This window comes from Heliangelus exortis, chromosome 4 (assembly GCF_036169615.1).
Source record: "Heliangelus exortis chromosome 4, bHelExo1.hap1, whole genome shotgun sequence".
Lineage (NCBI taxonomy): Eukaryota > Metazoa > Chordata > Aves > Apodiformes > Trochilidae > Heliangelus > Heliangelus exortis.
In genome coordinates this window covers 22272569-22293783 of record NC_092425.1, presented here as the reverse complement: position 1 = coordinate 22293783, position 21215 = coordinate 22272569, and the positions used below count along the sequence as shown (strand labels likewise).

Sequence of the window (21215 nt, the reverse complement as noted above, 5' to 3'; positions counted from 1 at the left end):
TTGGTGAACTCAAAGCCCATCCTCTACATGGTAAACTGGTTGCTTCTGTTTAGGTACAACCCCCCCGCCATTTTGTTTGCCTTGTTACTGTCCAGGCAGCCTTTCAAGGCCCTTCTTCTTTTTTTTTTTTTTTTTTTTTTTTTCACCCCTTTACCTGGTCACCTACCTCAAACTGCCCAGGACAGACCCCTACAAAGCCCCACTAGAGAAAGAAACCCTCTGCTGCTACCCTCAGTTCCTCACTGTAGCTATTTGCCTGTGCAAGAACACTGCTTTGGTATTCCAGCTGCTTCATTTATTTGTCAGACTTCTGGCAACCCAAGCTAACTATACTGATTGGATTCCCTGTATAAGGCTTCCTGACTTCTAAAAGAGCCTTAAGTGGGGTTCTTTTGTGGCTCTGAGGAAACCTGAACCTCCGAACATGAAAAAAACAAATACCACCAATAAAATTTCACAGACTTTCTCTGTGAACCAAGGCATATGCGTTTTATTTAATGGCATAATACATGACGTGAGGATGAAGCAGTAGTACTGCCACATCATCCCACTGCAGGCTGTGAGACTACTCCTCCTGACTCTTTGGACCAAATGCCATTAGAAGATGAGCTAGGAAACGACTTCAATAAAATAAAACAACAGGAAAACTCCCTTCCAGCACACCCATACCACACTTCCCCATTGCTGGCAAGCGAGCGCCAGGGACCGCAGCAGCCGGCTCCCCGCAGCTCTCCAGCCCCAGCAATCTCAGGCATTAAATGCTGTGGGTACAAAACAGGAGCCCTGCACACCCACCCCCGCCGGGGCTCTCCGGGAGGGTTGGCCAGCCGGCCCCAGCCACCCCTGCAGGGGGATGCAGCCCCCCAGAGCCGGCTCGCAGCCCCCCGGCCGCCCACACTCACCCCACCACCAGGAGCCCTTGGCCGCCGCCGCAGCAGCCTCTCCGCCGGCCGCCGCCCCGCGCCCCACGCATGGGGGGAGCGGAGCGGAGGTTCGGGGCCCCTGGGCAGCCCCTCGCACCGCCCCCGGCGGTTTCAAGGAGGCGAAGAGGAGGAGGAGGAGGAGGAGGAGGCCTGGCCGTGCCCGCCCCGCCGCGCCTCCCAGCCCGGCCTTCGCCTCTCTGGTCGGTAGGACCGAGAAGGCTGTGCAGACGGTCCCCCGGAGGCAAGGGATGGCTCTCACTGGGGCTCCCGACACAAAAAGGCCGGAAAATTGAGTGGCCCTACGCCCTCGGTCTTTATGGAAGAAGAGCACGACTCCCCCGCCTGAAGGCGCAGCCGAAGAAGGCTAAATTTGGGGCCTTTCTGCCCGTAGAGGTTTCCTTTGCCTTTATAGATGATTTAAAAAGTGACCCAGTGCCGGACAACTGAGTAAGAGTTTTCCCTGTTAGTTACTAGAATTCCTTTGAAAACCATCCCTGCACAAATGATGGCTCTCCCGGAGCAGGGGTGACAGAGCAGAGTGCTGCAGGCTGTCAGCTGCAGATTCACACACTACACATTCATCTCTAACCACAGTATATAAATTACAGTGTCTGCATATTTTGTTGATAGCCTCTCTCAGAGAAGGAAGTACCTCTGTTCATAAGCAAGATAAAAAAGTATTCTTCCTGGGAATGAAGAAAGGCCACATTAAAAATACTGAAATTTAAAACTGAAAAATATGGTGTATAAAACCTCTGGTTACAGGGGGAAAAAAATCAGCGTTCATATGATATTTAAAGTTTCATAACCAAACAAAATACTAAGAAAGGGGTATGGAAAATAATTATGCATTTTTCCCCTTATCTTTAAAAGACTTCTTGACAAATAGCTTTTAGAAAAAAGGTTCCACATTCTTCTGACCATGTAGAATTAAGAATTTGCTTCATCGTGTGTTCTCACAGTTTTCCTTGTCCTTAGCAATTGTTCTTTGACACCAGGTTTGTCAGGAAACTCAAACACATGCAGAAGACTGACATCCACTGGCATTTTCTATGCTCCAACTGACTGCTGTGGTCACCTCAGCTTTCTCCCTTCAAAACATAAAAAAACTGCATTTCTACAGTGGAAGAACCCCATTTTTGTGTTACCTCCAGAAGTGCAACACATTCAAGCCAGCACTGGCTGTTACTTCAGCTCAACATAAGACATTAGAAAGGGAACATGCTAGCACAAACATGGCAGTGGGACAGCCTTTTCTAGCTGAAAACATGAAAACAAGCACATCTACAGTGCAGACAAATGAGAAGAAAAAGAACCCAGTGTTCTTTTCCCCAAATCCCTAAAGCTTGTGGGTCAACCACTTCCAGTAAAAGTTTATTAACGAACAGGCAGATCATATAATAATGACGTGTGTTTGGTCTTGTTCTAATACAATTAATTTGTTTATTTTAAAAACAACATTCACAGCAGAGCCAATGTACAAAAATAATCCTGTAATATGCTGGATTACCCTCAATCAAACTTTGGGTCTGCTGGCTTTTTCAGACTAAATCACCACATTTCCTTACAGAAGATAAAATAATAGACTCTGAAGCAAAATACTGTCAAAACAAAGAAAAATACAAGGCTGCTCATGAGTTTGAATGATATGAAAAAAAGGTTCTTGACTAAAAGAGAGTAAAATAAGAACACCAAAGAGTAAGACAGAAGGCCTGAACATATAAAGCAGCATGTGTCTTCAGTCATATTTTGAAGTGGTTTTGTTCATTGCAAGGGGGGGGAGAGCCTCATGGGCAGTAAAATGGTCTTAAGTTTGGTCCATCTTACATTTATTTATCATTACAGTATCATTATTTATCATTACAATAGATATTTGATTTCCCCCATCCCTTTCCTGACGCAGTACACAATATTTTTCTAGTTGCTATGGTCAAAAGGCGATAAATATAATAAGCCAGCAAAGCACAAAGCCCACAGTTGCATTTAAAGGTCAAACTCTGCTACAGAATTGTTTATACCATTACTTCACAATGCTGTACAGAGGTAAGAGAGCCCTTTGGTCTACAGTAAGAAGAGAAAAGAGCATCAGATACAAGGAAAAGTAGAGTGTACTAGAAGAAAAAGTAAATCTGTGCAAACAAAAAATCCAATTTCTTTTTTAATAAAACATTATTAGACCTTCAGGTTTCCTTTCCCATTACAAGTCAGGCAAAAAAAATCCCATTACACAAGAAGAGCTTGATATGAAGGCCTAAGAGCAATTTAAGAGAGAAATTCCAAGTTTAGGAGAACACAAAGGCAAGAGAAATAATGAGTATGGAAGGAGAAATGTTTTGAGAATAATAGAAATAAATAAATAAAGTACTTATCATAAATAAGTATTAGGATATGAAGGAGACCTGATAGAAGATGTACAAGCCATTAGCCTGCATGAGGTTTTAAAGACCAAGACCTTGAAGATGGTATGGGAGGCCAGAGTTCTGAAGGGAGACAGGGCCTATCATGTAGTAGCAGATTATTTTCACACCTACTTTAAACAGTAACCAAAGAGGAAAATACAAATTGTTAGATATAAGGGTGTCTTCCAAAGTCAGGAAAAAACTTGAAAGCCTGTGAAAGCCCTCACTTTTGTTCTCCAGAAGCAGCTCTAGAAGTCCTCCAGTGTGGCATCCTTCAAATGTTATGTGCAACTCACCTTATCTCTCCCCTCTAAAAAGAAGGGAATATAAAACATACAAAGGTTTACTTAATGTTCTATCGATTTTGGCTTTGGAACATATCTCTTAGCTCCTTCCACCACCTCTATGTACTCACATACACATACAAAGCCTTTTAGTTCAGTTCCTCCTAGCTGTAATTGTCACCAAGAAATGCTCTACTGGATCAAAGTGATACTGCTTTTACTCCAATATTTTGTGTGACAGCAACAATAGGACACACTATTTAGGGGAAGCACATAAATCTCACTTTCATCTAGAGTATATTTTCTCTTTCTCCAGCAGTGTCCACTATCATGGGTTAAATGTTAAGAAAATACATTCCTGCTCAGACCTTTCATATTCCTCTATGGCTTCTTGTCCATAATTTCCTTGCAAATCTTTCTGTACATGCTGATATTATTTGCCTCTAAAACCTCCTGCTGTAATGAATTCCAGAAGGCACTGCCACTCTGTTAAAAAAAAAAAAAATTGAGAAAATACCATTTCCCCTGAGTAGTTCAGACTACTAGTTTTTCATGCATGCCTTCTAATTCTAGTATTGCAACACCTTATTGAGTAAACAGGTTCTCAACCTGGGTGTCCAGCACACAACCTCCACACAGTTATGTGAGCCTCACATTGGCAGTAACCACATCCTGAGCTGTCTCTCCTCAAAACTGACAGGTCTGACTTCATAATCTCTCTTCTGAAAGCAGGTAGTTACTTCCCCTACAGCCCATCCCAGGTGCCTTTCTCAAGATGTGAAAACAGAACTGCATGCAGCACCCAAGATGTAGTATGCTGTGGTGAAACAGTCCTTCCTACTCTATTCCTAATGAGGAACACGACTTTACTGCTTTTCTGGATACCACCATCCTTCAATCCTACACAGAGCTCTCAAGGCCACTGCCAGGATCTCATTCCTGCGTCATAACTGCTAGTTAACTGCTAGTTAACCCTAATGTCAAAGGTAATACTGTTAGGAACTATTTTCTTGTTCCATCCATCTAGAGTAATATTGACTTCCATAGTACCTTGTAAAATTAACCTTTTCCTCTAAGGTAATTTACACTTTTTTTCAAAGAGAGAAATAGGCCATGGCAAAGTACCACACTACTACATTTACTCTATTAGACCAGTAAAACAATGGAAATGAGAAGCTAAGTAACACTGCAGTGTTTTATCTAGGTTAGTATGAATTACAGCATGAAAGAGATCTATTGCTTTTAGTAGTTAAAACAGGAGAAAAGGACTCCAAGTCTCCATCATCTTCTGCAGCTCATCAAGTTACTTCTACCCACATTTTCAAAATCAATTGTATTGAAGGCCAAAGCATGGGTTAGAAGACAGTGACATTTTTACACCATAGATAAAGCTACCCTTCTTGAACCAAGTTCACATACACTTTTTCCATGTGTTAGCAATATCCTGAAAATGGGGAGCACTGCAATTGAACTCTAAAATATTACCGACTCTCAAGCAACATAACTTAATCCTTGCCCGCTTAATCTTTAGATCAGCTGTTGTTATCTCATCTAGTTATTGTAATATATTAGGGCATCAATAATAATGTTTGTTAAAGAGGAATTACATATTTTGGTGTCACCAGCATATTGTGGGAGATGTAGCATAAGACATCTTACTGTTCTTCCAAGGAATTTCATTATCTTATAAAGCTGCATTTTTTTTTTCAAAGAATGGTAATAAAAGGGGATTTCTTTCCTCCATTTGAAGAATTTTTTTTTTCATTTCCACTCCTTCAATTTGACTAGAAGGATATAAAATCACTCCGTAAATAAACAGTAAATGTAAAATCCTACAACATACTGCTATAGTTCAGCCTTACACAGTATGTGTACAGTTGTGTGTAGTTGCAGCGCTCAGAAAATTCAGACCGAGGAAATACAGGAAAAAGATCTGTGCCAGATTTTCACTGTTTTACTCTCTCAGTGTATTTTCCTTGCTATCAATTTGTCAGCACCTGAGAAAAAAACTGTAAGACATATTGTAGATTCTTTCTGTTATTAACCAATCACTCCTAGTTATATTGCTAGTAATGAAAGTACAGTGGTTGACAATGTCTTCCAAAACATTTAAACAGCAAAAAAACTTGTCACAGAGGAATTTCATTAAAACTTGTCACAGAGGAATTTCATTTAGGTTAAGAAAAACTTCCTATGTGTATCTATCAATGATCTAATATCATATTCTGTAATTCACAAATTCAAATCTGAGCTCTAGGCAAGGAATACTTGAATGTTCAATATTTAATTAAGATGCTTCTTCTAAAAGCTTAAGTGGAACCATCTAATTAAAAAATGCTAATGTGGAGGTATAGACTTTCCTTGTCAAAGTGATGTATCTTATTCCTGCTTCTACATCTTTCTGGTTTGGTTTTGTTTTTTTGAAGACACACAATACCTTATTAGAATAAGCTTGACTGCTATGAATAAAATATTTGAAATGCCACCATGCATACAAAAGTATAACTGTTACGAGATAATAAGGGGATATCAGTTGGAAGTGTTTCAATAGCAAGCTGAAATAAGCATTTTGCCGCACATAGTTTTAATGAAATAGGGCTTACTTTTCATCCTAATACAACCAGTTAGTTTATTTTAGAAGTGAGTTTCATATATTAATTTTCCTAATTATAAAAGTCATCAGTCCTTCAACAGGAGTATCAGCTCATACAGCATTATACTCAGATTTACTTTTGGTACTACAAAGAAAAAGAAACAACTTAGTGGGAAATTACACGTAAAAGAACACAGATTTTTCTGGTATTATTTATATACAGCATCAAATGCCTTCTAAACAGAACTCTCTCATTACACCTCAAACCAGAACACCTAGTATTCTATACAGCTGCAGGAAACACTTAAGCCCAAAAGAGATCACAATTTATTCTGATGTAGGAGAAAACAGAAGTAGTATATTAGGGAGGGCTTGTGTTCATAAATCTCACAGTGTCCCATAGTTTAGTTATCAGGCAACTAGAGTATTTCAATTATTTACAAAATAAATGTACAAATATCTAGGTAAAAGTATACTTTTACAAATACCTATTGCCAATGGTTATCCAGGGAAAAATTATCTAAAAGCACCTTTACATGGTGCTGACACTGGGACTGGCAGTTATAGTTCAGACAGCAATCCTGGAGACATCATGGACAACAATGGACATGGACAACAACCTGGACAACAACCGAAGTCATCAACAAAAAATTGGTCAACAGAAGGAAAGCACAGAGACAGAAATGGTAAGCATCACTTTGCCACTATGTAAATCCTTGTGTCCACAAACTGAACACTGCAGATCTTGTGCCTGTAGCTCTAGAAAGATGCACTGGAGTAAGAGAAGGGCTACAAACACAAGAGAGACACTTTCAGAAGCCAAGCTAAAAAGGCTGGGAACTTGGATCAGGTTAAGCAATGATATGCTTACAGTTTACAGGAGGTAGATAAATGAAAATACGAATGAATAATTACTGTACCTCACAACACAACTACTAGATACATGCATTGAAATCAGCAGATCACTTTAAAAAAGCATTTTAAAAAAGACAATTTTTTTTTTTCAAACCAGAGTAAGCAGTGACTTTGACATCGCTAGTAAAACTTAAGAGGCAAACAATACCAGCAGATTAAAAACCACATCAGCCACACTGACAGACATCAACCCCATAAACTGATTCCAAAAGGACAAGACGGGTGCCTACCCTCTAGCACATCCACTCTAATGATGCTGGATGCTGGGGAATGAGCACTATTTCTCCATCAGACAAGAGCTAGAGATTGATTAAAAAACCCAGAAGACTGATTTCAATACACTACGTGGAAGCTATATGGAAAATAAACTAAAAGTAGAGGTTCTAAAGTTCATCTTAAAGTTTAACGACATAATAAAGAGATACAAGTCTTGAAGTGATAAAAACTTCCAAAAATATATTCAATCCTAGTGGTACCTGGCAAAATACTAGTGTCTTTTCTGATTATCAGTAATATCAAATAGCATTGTTTAGTATTACAGAGGCAGCGATTGTAGATGTTAAAGTAATATATATACTGGTGTTTTGGGTTTTCTGGGTTGTTTTGGTTTTTTTTTTTTGTGAGTGCAAAATACCAATACATATAGTATGGTACATATACCATATACAATAGTATACCAATACCTATTATTACCTATTATTGACTCCAACAAGTTCTCCTACTTTACATATACTAAGAAACTTTCAACTTTGCTATGTATTTGCTTTAACAAAACATCACCAATTGAATCCTACAGCGGGTATACCTAACATATAACTATGCCTTCCTTTACGTTAAGCAAAACCGAAACACTCTCAAAGTGTATCATGAAGATTACAGGCAGAAGCACCCGAAGTTTCATATCCCTTATCGATACTTGAAGTTTTTAAGAGGCAGTGACCAAATGTTTGCTTTGATGCACAGCTGTAACTTCGGGACGGACTCACACACCTGCATGCGGTACCTTTACGATTCTTACTCGAGCTCCGCACCCCTGTGCTCCCCTCTGGATCTCGGCTTCTCTCCCTACAAGCCCGGGGCGTTTTTCACCCGGGGACGGAGCAGTTTTTTCTTCCATTTTCATCTCCATTCCCCTCAGCACCGAGCCGCCCGCCTTACAAGCGGGAGCCGGAGCACAGCCCAGCTCTTTGCTTCCTCCCGGCGCCGAAAGCAGCCGCTGCGCACACCCTCACTTCTGCTCCCGAAGGTGCTCCCGTAGAGCCCCCGGGAGAGGAAATGCCCGCCTAGGAAGAGATGGTCAGAACCTCCCGGGACACGCACAGGCGGAAAAGTCTGGGTGGAGGGGAGGTACCTCACGGAGAAGGAGAAGACCCGACAGGAGAGTGCACACCCTCCCCCCGCCCCAGGTTTCAGAGGACGCGCACTCACCGGAGGCGCGGAGGGCTGCAGGGTTCCTCCTCGTCGCCGCTCTGCGCCGCAGCCGCCTCCTCCCCGATGTCGGGCAGGGTGATGAACAGGGCCTTACCGCCCGTCGGACCCCCAGGCTCCTTGTCCTCCGCAGCTGCTCCCGGGCGCGGGGAGCGGCCGCTTGCTGCCCCCGGCGACACCGCCCTGCCCGGGGCGCAGCCCACGCCAGACGTGGGGCGCTGTACGGGGGGCGGCGGGGCGCGGGGGCCGGGCGCGGCGGGGCCGCGGCGGAACTTGGCGAGGAGGGCGCCCACGTCCAGCGCAGCCACCTTCATGGCGGCAGGGAGCCCGAGGAGCCCGCTTCCCGCCCCGTAAGCCCGGCTGGGGCCCCGCCGGCGTTGCTAGGCTAAACAAACCCCGCCGAGGGCGGTGCGCGCCTCCGCGGGCGCCTGCGGGCCGCTATTAGCCCACGCTCCCGAGAGTCCTGCGGAAGAACAGGGCAGGAACCTGTTGCAGCCTGTGAATTAAGGAGCTAACGGCTGGCGTGTTTTCTTTCAATTAAAATCCCACCTAATATTAAGGGACAGAAACCAAGGCCAAGGATTAGGGTGGCACACTCACACTCCGCATCCTCCTTTGCGTGGTACACGCGTTTGTGTGCCGTAAGGGTTTGGCAGAAACCAGAAGCCAGACTGACCCAGTAAGGCCTTTTTGCACCACATCAGGTGCAGAAGGGAGCTGCGACGAGGAACAGCCCCACCTGGAGAGATGCTACCAACAATCCCAGGCAGCCTGGAGACCAGCAGAGGGTCAAAGTCCCTTTCCTACTACAACTACCAGGCAGCGGGCAGGTTGGGACACAGTCAAGAGTGTTCAAGATTGAGATCCAAAATCAAGATATCCTCAGCCTGTTTTGTTACAAAATGAAGTCAGTACATTCTGACCAAATCTCAGGGCACAGACCCACGTAAATCTAACAGCAGTATGACCTCTGTGTTTACTCCTCTTGATGCCAGAAAGCCTTGACTGAGACACGATGAAAGTAGCATAAGAAAATTTTGTATCAAGTATAATTGATGATTACCAGTGGGCCTCTGCTTATTGCTTTTGTGGCTTTAAGATTAGTCTAATTCTCATTGCTAGCCTTTATAATGTCATTTTCTGTTGTAAATTATTTTAAACATAATGTAGATACTAAGATACCTGCTTAGAAAGCATCAGCATCTTTTTATAGTTACAAAATTATTTTCACTCAGTAGCCAGTCCCTTTAGTTAGTATTCTTAACTGTTTTAGAAAACTTAGCATCCATAACACCTTTTCTCAAGATTGAGACCAATTTTGGTGGCATTTGTAGTAATTAGAAAAAATCTTTGTAAAATTTAGACACACTGCCATTTGTCAGGGCTTAAGGGCTAGAAAAAGACATTCGATCTAGCCTGACATTTTTTACCACATTTTACCTCAGCATTTTTCCATGTATTCTCTACATCTCTATGTATTTTTTAATATTCATGTGAACTTCTAGCATTTTCTAACAATTTATATTGATGTGGAGTGAGAAATTCTGCTACTACAGATTTAGGAAACCTGGGGACTGTTTCACATGTTAGTCTTTAAATAAGAGAAAGAGCAATTGACATGATGCATACCTGGCACCCCATTCTTAGTGATTTGCCTCCTCAAATTTCATGGCCTAAGCACGAAGGAAGAATTTGTCACTTCACTTGTAAAGGTCAGAAAGATGAGATGAAAGCATCACAATGGGGATAATCCTATTACTGTAATTAGGGAATCATCATCTATCACTTCAACTGCAAACAAAGCCTATTTTGTTTTCACTCAGGACTCCTGAGCAGGTGAAGACAGTCTATACACCTTTCACTCATCTGGTATATGCAAAATCTATTTCATTAATTATTTATCTCATTCACATTTTTTATCACACTGGGATGATACAGACCTATTAAAACCTAACATTTTTTATCTATGCGTACAACAAATCATGCAAAAAACTGCTTAAAATGCTAAGTATTGGACACTCTGAGAGCTGTTTTCTAAAGCAGTAAAATAGCATTTTTGGAGTAATAGTGGTACTGAAATTGATGAGGGAAATACTAGGGAAAAAAAGCTATTTAAAAATATTCCTGAGATACAGAAGGATTGCACACCTGCTAGAAATTGCCGATGTTTTATAAGGTCCTTGGAGAAGCAATTAAATATTAACAGGAACATATAAATAACAGTTTAGTGTCTAATTTACAATAAATTGTGCTCAAACACTCCATAAGATTCTACCAGTCATAAACATTACTGATTGTATGGCTGAACCTTAATGTTCTGGCACTTGTCGACTAGACTGTGTTTCTGTAAAGTGCATTAAGGAAAAAACAAACTAGGTTAGTATACAAGAAATTAAAGTACAGAATTCTGATTTCTTTAAATTTTATTTTTTTAGCTGTCAAAGGCAAAACTATATGCAGTCATAAAAAAAAAAAAAAAAGGAAACAAAAATTTCAAATCAGTCTACTTTTGAATTTTTTCTCTCACTCTACATGTAACCTTACAATCACTAACATTTCTGATATTCAGCTTTTAGAAGAACTTGTATTATCTTTTTACCTTTCTCAATGACTTCTGTTGCTGTGTTACCCCACACAATGATATTATCAATGTACTGTAGATATTCTGGAGCTCCACACCTTTCCAGGGTAGTGTGGATCAGTTCATGGCAGATAGTAGGGCAGTCAATTCCAGGTGTATTGAACACCTCTTCAGGTGGCAGCAAACTATGGCCTACATTCTGGTGCTAGAGGAATATCAAAAGATGCATTAGCAATGTCAATAGGAGCCTACCACCTGGCTGCCTTTGGCTCCAGTTTGTACTGAAGTTGTCCGTGTCCAGCACAGCAGCACTTGGTGGTAGTGTAACCTCATTTAGTCCACAACAGCTCGCTGTTGGCCTCCACTCTCTGTTAGGCTTTCACACTGGCCATGTAGGACTACTGAAGGGTGAGTGAGTCCTGCTGATCACTCCTTGGCTCTCTAGTTACTGCATCAGCTTGTGAATGGGGATCACAGCATCTCTGTTGGTGCAATACTGTTATCAATGCACTACTCAAGTAGCAATTGGCACCTGGTTTTCAACTTTTGGCAACCCCACTACAGGAGGATTATCTGAAAAGCCAAGCAAAGTATGCAGCTATTCTGTATTCTCAGTCTTTACATCTGATACATTTTCTATTCTCAGTCTTTACAGCTGCTACACCAAAGAACTAGCCTTTTGGGTCCTTGAAGTCACCTCCCTTGAGGTAGTCTACACCACGGATGCACAACAGCTGGGCCAGTCACTACAGGGTGCTTATACCACCTTATTCCAGTGAGGCTCACATCAGCCTTCAGAATACTCAGTTCTTTAGATCCCCCCATTACTCCAGATACAGTGTTGGATTCTGTCCCTTTCTGATTCAATGGCATTAGGGTGCACTGTGCACCAAGGCTTTATACTTTTGTGACTCTAAGGTTCCAGGCCATCAAATCCACACAGTCCAATAAGTTTGGTTGTCCCCCTCTCCTCACGGCTGAAGGCCGGGCACCTCTAAGCTTGAGCACATGCAGCATTGTAAACACATGCATTCCTGGGGCTTGCATCCCCATTACTCATACCTGATGTGTAGGGATCTTGAGTCACCAACATACTCATATTGGGTAACTCCATAGTGGAGACTGGAGCAGCTCTCATTCTAGAAGGACCTCCTTTTTTAGTTGCTTTACCTACTAGCTCACATACTTGTGCCTGTAGAACAACAGTAGGTTTCTTATCCTGCTTTTTCAGTTCCTCACCAAACTCAGGATTGACCATAGAATACCTCTTGCTGTATCTTGTTTCTCTCGATTCGGTCTCCTAGGAGCATTTCCTCATAATAGCTGCAATGTGTCCTCCTTCCCCGGTTTGAGAAAAATGGGGTAGGCACTTCCTTTCAGCCATTTCCTTTACAGCTGAGGCCCAGGCCCAACAAGAAGCTGTAACAGCATCTTCACATTCTTGTGCTGCTTTAATCACATCACCCACAGTTGGTTCCAGGAACCCATAACATTACTGATAGTCTATGGTTAAATGGGGATGGGGCAGTATGCACAAACCTTTGCCTCATAAGCTTAGGGCATGGCATATAAGGGTTTAGAATCTCATCCATATAAATTACATCTCATACAGCTAAATTCTTTCAGCTATCTGATAGCTTTATCAAGTGTCGCTACCTTGACCCATGGACAGTCTATTTCCTCTTTATAGGGATATCTCTCCCTTACAGCTGGCAAAAGTTGTCTCCATAGGTTGGTGGTTCCAGCCTTTTCACCAACTGCCCAATCAATATCTGCATCTTTGGCCAGGGATCCCAACTGCCTGGCTTCTCTCTGAGTTAATGTTACGGTACCAGCCCCTTCATTCCCACATCAGAGTAACCAAGTGAGGAGTGGTTCTACAAGACAGCCAAAATCCTTTCTTAGAGTACACAAGTCCCTCATGGAATAGGACTGAATGTATACTTCCAATTCTGAGTCCTCCTCAGGTAACTCTGCTTTATCTCCTTTACAAGGAGAGGTTGTGTCCTGTATCACCCGGTCATCTTGTGCAGACTTTGAAGGATTAAGGCTCAGATCTGCTTTCTTTTATTTTACTTTTCTCCTAGTCACAGGGCTGATGAGTAGCTGTGTGGATTGAGGGGGAGAGGCTGTGGTGTCTGCAGCAGTAGCAGGGCTTGCTTTCTGAGCAGCAGCAGTGTCTGTGTTAGGGGGAGGCAGCAGCTGCAGCAGATGGGCTGGCGATGCTCATCGGCCATGTCCGAGTTGTGGCTTTGCCTGTGGGGGACAAGCAGTGGCTGTGGAGGCAGAAGCAGCAGTGCTCTCTTTACAAGGGGCAGCTCTTGCTCTCTGAGCAGCAACTCTCAATCTCCAAAGAGTTCTCATAATTCTCATAATTATGGTTTTTGTCTTGCTCCTCAGCACCATCTGAATGATATTAATAGTGCCCACCAGGAGGTTCACAAACATAAAGCAACACTAATCCCAGCTACAAAGGCACATTTCACATACCCTGAATAGCAAAGGTACAGCATGACTGGTTTAATTTCCAACCCTGTAAAATTTCCAAAGAAAAAGGTCTGATTCCCACCCAGTGAAGCCATCTTGGTATCCTCCCACTGGAGCGGGAATTCAAACTATTCAGGTAAATTAGTCAAAATTTGAACTGGGCTCATGCTAATTAGCCTAAGCCATGTTTGGCACCATAAATCTGTCACAGTTTAATGCTGGACTGGCAATTAACTGAATGACAGATGCTCTCTATAAATCCCCCTCTCCTCCCTCATAATGAGAGAGAATAAAGTAGAGAGACTTATGGATTGGAAACTAAACTGTACTGCTTTAGTGAAACTAATAATAAAGAAGGAAAAATCATTAAATATATACAAATATACAGAAAAACAGTACTAGGTTCCTCCCCCCAATAACTCTCACATCACCACCAAGGCTGCAGGGCAGCCCTGGGAAAGTCCAGGCTGGACTCCTGGAGTCAGCAGCAGTCAGAAGCTGGAGACAGGAACACACAGATTCAGCCTGGCATGGATTAGGACCACAGGCAGACCAATGGACATAATCCTCCCAGGAAGTCAAAATAAACAGGAACAGGTGAAGAAGGGCGAAGGGCAAAATGGAAGGCAAAGAGGAAAGGGCTCGACCCTTGTGATGCCTCAAATTTGTACCAAGTATGACCCATACGGGATGGAATACTCTGGTCAGTTCTGGTTATTTCTCTTTTCTGCTCCTCTCTAAAGGAGGGTTGCAGGTGTGACTGCTTCACTCCCTTTCTGTTTCCAGAGCAATGGCCTTGGTTCTGAACACCATTCTCCATCTGTAACCCTAAACATCAAAAGTTTTCAGTCCTAAAAGCAGACACTGACTGAGAAACTTGCTGTTAATTTCAGCAAGTGCAGCTACTTATGAGACTCAGCTGAAACAAAAATTACAAGACAGAAAATTAGCTCTATCCTGGCCCAAACCAGGACATGCTTTAAAACTGCTTTGGGGGGATGTTTATTATTGCTGTTTCACCAGTAACAAAATTTTCAGTAATGAAATTATAGCAGCACCACCTTCCCCACAAAGTTGTTTTTTGGTTATGCTACAAAAATTTGTGTCCTTACTCTTTTTATATGGAGGCACCAGCTGTTCCTTGACCACATTTTATATTGATTCCTAGTTCTGTTTAATGGCCTAAATACAGTTTTATGTGTATTCAAAGAATTACTGGACATCTCTCAGTAAAAATACCATTTTACAAGCTCTCTGAATTTCAGTATTGAAGAGTAAAAATTTTTTTTTTATCATGCCACATTTATTAAATCAGTTACCTCATTAATTGGAAAATGTGTTTTTGATTGTCACCTGTACTAGCCTACACAGAAGACGTGTGTTCAACTGCATGTTCTGAAAAGCCTGATCATATGGTAAAATTTCTTTCTGTGGCTTTCTCTTAAAGGTTTTCAAACTCTGCAACTCTGATGCATTTCTGGGTTTCAACTATATAAATAATTTTACATGTTACTGTGCTTCACATGGAAAGCTTTCCAACTGAGTCTCCCCTTTTGTTATGAAAGCAAGCAGTAGTGTCCACAATATCTTCTACACAGAATTCACTGTTTTATGATCATTGCATTCTCTTTTACATATCCCTTTAAAGCAGAGAGTCTATGTCTCTTCTGGACTACCTCAGATGGACATTCTTCTTAGAACATTGGTCATTCTCATTGATTTTCTGAAGTTCTGCCACATTTTCAGTACACACTGAAATTACTATCAAATCAGAATCCATTTTATCATGTCACTTCAGTGCAGGTGAATTAAAATATCAAGAAGCACATTAATATAGACAAGTAAATTTAACTTACAGTTGACGCTCATATTTTTCTAGCATGACAAACTTCTAAAAGTTTTTTCTGAAGGCTTGACAGTTTTTCAGTAGTAGAAAATATGCAACAAAGTGAGTCTGGAGTTCAAATCTCTATTTCAGTTTCAATGCACTTTACTATTAGATTTAAGTGCCATCAGTAATTGCTGATGAAATGCACCAATTCGTTCTTTCTGGACTGGCCAGTTCAAGATGCAACGAGATTTGAACATTCCTCTTCTCAGGTGAAGTGCATGATATAATTGATAATCTTGGATATCATGAAGAAAGATCAATATAATGGAGTCTCGACTTTGTTCGATAGCTTGCTGAAGAGCATGATACACCTTAAAACTGAAGCAAAAATAAGACAAAAATGCATGTTTTCTTTCATGTAAAGGGAAAAAATAACAAAGTTCTTCTGGTAATTCACATAGCATATTGCTAATTCCAGGACTGAAATTGGACCGGGGTCTTAATATTTACTCTATGCCATTAAATTGTCAAGAATAATGTTAAATTAGTTACCTTTTACCTAAAGAAAAATAATCCTCTAAAAATATAAACTGAGTCTACTGGTATTGATATAACCTTATTTAGCAAAGTTTGTCTTTTCAAGATCAGTACATACGAATGGTGAAAGGACGTGTTTAAAGACAAATAAAAGTAATATTTGGATTACAGTGATCTCACCCATTATTGCTCCTTTTCAAACCTGATTTTACGGAAAGCAATCTGCACAGGTGACAGCCCAAGTTTTTGAAAATACATTGATTGAGAGATCTCCACTGACAGAAATTTCCATCAGTGTATATGTGGAACAATTAACTATTAATTTAGGAATTATTCTGAAGTTATGATATATTAAATATATTAAAGTAGATTTTGCATGGTATTTTTAATAAATGGTATTTTTTATTAAATTACTTAGCAATAATCATTTCCTTGTTAAAAAAAAAAAAAAAAGTCTTAGAAATGTTATTCTTTACATGTAAAATTGTATATTCTACTCACTTTTTGCACCAGGGATCCTCTAAGAGGTGTTCAGTCACAACAAAAATAGTCTTTCTGCTCATTCTCATACTGTTAATTATGGCTTCAAATTCAGGGATGCCTGCTTCGAAGTCTCGTTCTTCTAAACAAAACTTAATTTGAAAGTGGTTATTTTTTTCCAGAGACATGAAATTCTTAGACACCCACTTCTTGTCCTGTTCTGCATGAATAACGTAGGCATCAAAATAAAATGTTTCCTGTTTTCGGTCAAGTCCTTTAAAACCAAGTATTCGATTTACCAAAATATTCCAGTAAAAAGTTATTCTCCACCCTTCAAAATGGATGATAAGAACAGAAAAAATTACTAGCATCACAATGGTGGTAGTGATCACAAACAGAAGTTTAAATGGAGCACTGTCTTTGCAGGCTGAGCTATCAAAATGCAACACCAGATTACTGTGATATTTAGGTGGAGTGTTGCAAATGTACTGAGACCTCAACCCAGGTATATTTGCTTGGGTCACATTAAGCCAATCAACAAACCAAGCAATGCTTTCACAGGTACAATCAAATGGATTGGAATCCATCTCCAGTATTCTCAAGCTCTTGAAAACTGGACCAAACACTTGTTCTTCAACTGAGGTTATCAGATTTTTCTGAAGGTTCAATGACTTCAGAGAGGCTTGGTCAGCAAACAGAGTTGCTGGAAGCAAATTCAAATTGTTTGAGCCTAAATCCAAGTTTTTTAATTGAAACAGACCCTTGAAAGCCTGAACTGGAATCTCATCAAGCCCATTTGATTTTAAATTAAGAATATGCAAGTTGGAAAGATGTTTTAAAAAATGAACAGGGCCACCTGGATTTGCATGTTTCCAAAGTCGGGCTAAATTATTGTGCTGCAAATCCAGAATGTAAAGTTTGTGAAGTCCATCAAACAAGTCTTCTCTTATGTTTGCTATATTGTTATTGCTGATGTCCAGGACAGTCAGATTTTGTAGAGGATGAAAAGGTGAAGGAGCAATTGCCAGGTTACTGCAACCTACTTTCCTCAGCATCAGTTTTCTAAGGCTTGGGGTAAAAATGAATGATTCACTTTGCAAAGTCAAGTTTTTATTATAGGAAAGATAAATATCTTGGATATTAGTGAGACCTTTAAACTCATGACCTGTGAGCTCTTGACTAATTTCATTGAGACCGAGATGAAGAACTTTCAAGTGTGCCAAGGAGGAAAAAGCTCCACTTTCTATCGTAGAGATTCTTGTTTTCGTGAGGTTGAGAACTTGCAAACTGGAATTAGCAAGTGATGAAAATGTTTTATTTGTTATTCTTTGTAAGTTTATGTTGCAGTTACAGAGACTCAGGTGTTTCAGTTTGTTCAGGCCTGTGAACATATTAGTGGTAATTCCTGGAAAATTGTTATTATCCATTACAAGGTACTCCAGGTGGGATAACCAACTAAATGAAAAATCTTCAATTTTCCCAGTAACTGAATTTATCAGATCCAGATGTTTGAGTCTGGTTAAGCCGTAGAACAAACGTGAAGATACATGAATGTTATTATGCTTCAGGCTTAAGTATTGCAAACTTGAAAGCCACTGAAATGAGTCATCTTCAATCAGAGACAGAGAATTTTGGGAAAGGTTTAAAACTGTAAGATTCGTTCCTTGGAGTCCCTGGAAGGTTGACTTGCCAACATATGAAAGCTTCACATGGCTCAGTGAGAGGTTCTGAATTGTTGTATTTGATAATTCCATACAAAGTTTCTTTGTGTGATTTTCACCGAGTTCAACATCATTCAGTATGAGGCCAAACAGATCTCCAATTGCATGGAAACATCCTGTGTGAAACTGAAAGGAAGAGAGTGGTGACTTAAACAAGGAGATTTTATAAGAAAGAAACTCTGTAAAGCCAACATTTGGAAAGGTTTTCAAACAAGATTTTCAGAATATAACTCCTACACATTTTTCCTACAGCCATCTTCAACCACTTCTTGGAGTTTATGCTCATTGTAATAACATTTCCAAAATTTGTTACATGATTATCATAATTATGATTATTATTCTTTTAGAAGATAGAAAATTAACTTCATGAGATGCAAGTTAATTACAATTGTATCTCCAGCTAGCAGAATTCTTTCACTAGAAGTAAAATCTCTTCAGCTTTCTTATACTGGTATCTCCTAGGGATACTAATATACTACTGCAAAACAAGGAATACTGTAAAAAAAAAGTTATTTATACCTTACGACAGAAAAGAAGATGGGTTTTTTTGTTTGGTTGGTTTTGGGGGGTTTTTTTGGATTTGTTTGTTTTTTTGTAAGGAGAAGCTACACTCATGAAATGCAATACTACACACTTGCTTCCCCATATAAATCACAAGCTTCCATCACAGTGCTGGCCCCTCATTTGATTCAGTAACCATCTGAATGCTTAAATACTCAGTTTTTCAGAATTATTCAAATGCATAAATCTTCTTTTCACCTAACAGTACTGTCAAATCAGAGCAGGTTAAACTAGCATAAAGTAGCACTGCCCAAAAAAGGAGCAGTCCCATCTACTTATTGCTACCATGCACTGTAACTTTGTGCCAGTCAGGCCATACATGCAGTCACATGTTGAACCAGGCAGGGAGCAGCCTGACTACAAGCTAACTGAGTCAAGAAGTCTGTAGAGTTTCTCCAGGGAGCAGGTGCATGGCCTTGTTACAGCTTGTACCAGAAAGAAAGAGGGATGAAAGCAGCCAAGGGTAAGAAGTATTTACAAGCTTGTACCACTGTAAAGTATTACTTCAATATAAATGTTCTTTACAGATCAGTAAGTTGGGGGTGCAGGGTGGGAGAGTGGGGGTTAGGAAGGAAAAATCCACAAAAAACAAATAAGCAAGTTTAATGCAAATTCAATCTAAGTTCTGTGTTCATATCCTGAGGCTCAACCAGTCTAGAACTCTAACACTTCCCATTACTCTTCAAGAACTATATTCTAACACTGAGAAGGGGATCAGGGAGAACAGTCTGTGAGGCAGGCAGCAGAGAAAACACCCACTTGTTTTAAATAGTGAGTATCCATTTCTGCAATTATTATTTCTCTGGGTACCCCAGAGGCACAACTCATTAGCTAGGAAGTGAGACCTAGATTGTATAACCAGCCTTGCATAAAGAATAAAATGTCAGATGTTCACCTTCAGCATCTGCAAAGAAAAGCCTGCATAGAGAATACTTTGTGAGGACTTACAGAGCTACTTGAGCTAGCTCTTGCTAGAGACTGCTGAACTGCATGGAACCAGCTCTTGCTGATTTCAGTGGAAGAAAAATAATTTTTTCTGCCCTCATTGGAGTTCAGGAGCAATGCTGTGTACAATAAAAGGGTTTTATCTTTGACCTCGGGGGAACAAAAATGTGAGGTAAATGTCATTAAATCAAAGGATAAATCAGGATAGTTCCATTTCATACTTCCAGATGTTGAATTTTTTGCCAAAATGCTTCTTACCTCTTTCAATGGATTTGATGATATATCAAGTCTATTCAATGAGGTGTTGCTAAGAAAACTGAAGTCTTCCCTTTTTAACTCAGTGATTTGATTTCTATTTAGCATGAGCTCACGAAGGTTCTTCAACTGTTGCTGCAATCCTAAGCTTGCTGACTTCAAAGAATTATGAGATAGGTCCAAAATATTCAAGTTCTGGGGAGAAGATTCAAAAAGAAAAATATAAAATTCTTTTTATTTCATGTAATACAAAACCATTTTGAAATCTTGTATTAGACTATCTTTTATTAGAAATGAGTTGCAATAGTACAATGAAAATAATGTTGTGATAGATATGGCAGCTTTCAAGCTCCTGCAGGAAAAAGCCTTCTGTATCCTCCAGAACTATAATTTTCGTTGTGTTCAGTCTTAACCTACTAAAATATCTACCGCAAACCAAAGAATTACTTTATCTAAAACTCCTTAACTCACTGAAGGCCCTGCTGATCCAGATAAGTGATAACAGCAACATCCTAGAGCTGGCTGCAGTTAAAATCACTGCAGTATTAAACCTCGTGTTCCACCCCCATGAAGGGAAGTGAGGAGGCTGCACAGCAGCAGCCTATGGACATCAGTCCCCTAAGCCTTGGAACACTCCAGCTTGTGCCCAGGTGCTCAGGTTCCTCCTGCCTCTGCAGGGAAATGCTATCCTAAAGGTGACTCCACAGAATGTGTGTGACCTGAGGTAGCCCAGACCTGGCCTTCAGCAGCAGCAGGGCAGCAGCAAAGGGAGGAAGGCCAGAACTTTAGTCCTGCTGACAGCACTGAAGGTGGCTGCACTTGTCTGGACTCAGCTGAGATTCAGCAGCCCTAAGATGCAAGCAAATACATTCTATGCAACCAAATTGGAAAACAGAAAAGTTCAAACTTGTTCAAAACAACATGGATGCTCATTAGAGCACTGTAAAACAGTTAGTAACCACACATTGTTTCTATTTTCTTTTATCCATAGGCTCTTCCCTGTGCATGAGTCTCTGCTTGGTGCAAAGACAATGCAGTAGTGTTTCCCTGCCTCCTGTGCTTCTTCCCCAACCTCATAGGTACTACAGAGAAAAATATTTCACACGTAAAGTCCCAGGAAAAAACAACGGTAGAATAAAAAGGCTTTTACTCTTTCTAAATCCCCAAAGTCCTGAGAGACACTACATTCAGCCTAAGCACTGGCCTTCGTGGCCCGAGTAATTACACCTTGACCTTGAGGAATTAGGCTAGCTACCATTTTTGGACCACAGATAA

General features: G+C 40.7%; 2 protein-coding genes across 4 annotated transcripts in view; both read right to left on the bottom strand.

Moving 5' to 3' along the window:
- Nucleotides 1-8903, bottom strand: part of FAM149A (family with sequence similarity 149 member A) — a 29660-nt gene extending 20757 nt beyond the window's left edge. Inside the window, exon 1 of one of the 2 annotated variants that reach the window (XM_071743345.1) lies at nt 8543-8903. In XM_071743345.1, the coding sequence (XP_071599446.1) occupies nt 8543-8856 (314 nt within the window). In that variant the 5' untranslated portion in view covers nt 8857-8903. Of the gene's footprint in view, nt 1-902; nt 1077-8542 lie in introns of those variants that run through there. The other variant, XM_071743346.1, reaches the window with a different exon arrangement.
- A 1886-nt stretch (nt 8904-10789) lies between these two features.
- TLR3 (toll like receptor 3) overlaps nt 10790-21215 on the bottom strand; it is a 35687-nt gene continuing 25261 nt past the window's right edge. Inside the window, exons 4-7 of one of the 2 annotated variants that reach the window (XR_011725777.1) lie at nt 19944-20135; nt 16480-18305; nt 11796-15819; nt 11265-11764 (exon numbers count right to left, since the gene is read on the bottom strand). Coding sequence is in view for 1 of the 2 variants with exons in the window: in XM_071743344.1 (XP_071599445.1) it covers nt 15591-15819; nt 16480-18305; nt 19944-20135 (2247 nt within the window). In the remaining variant the exon portion in view is untranslated. Of the gene's footprint in view, nt 15820-16479; nt 18306-19943; nt 20136-21215 lie in introns of both variants that reach the window. The other variant, XM_071743344.1, reaches the window with a different exon arrangement.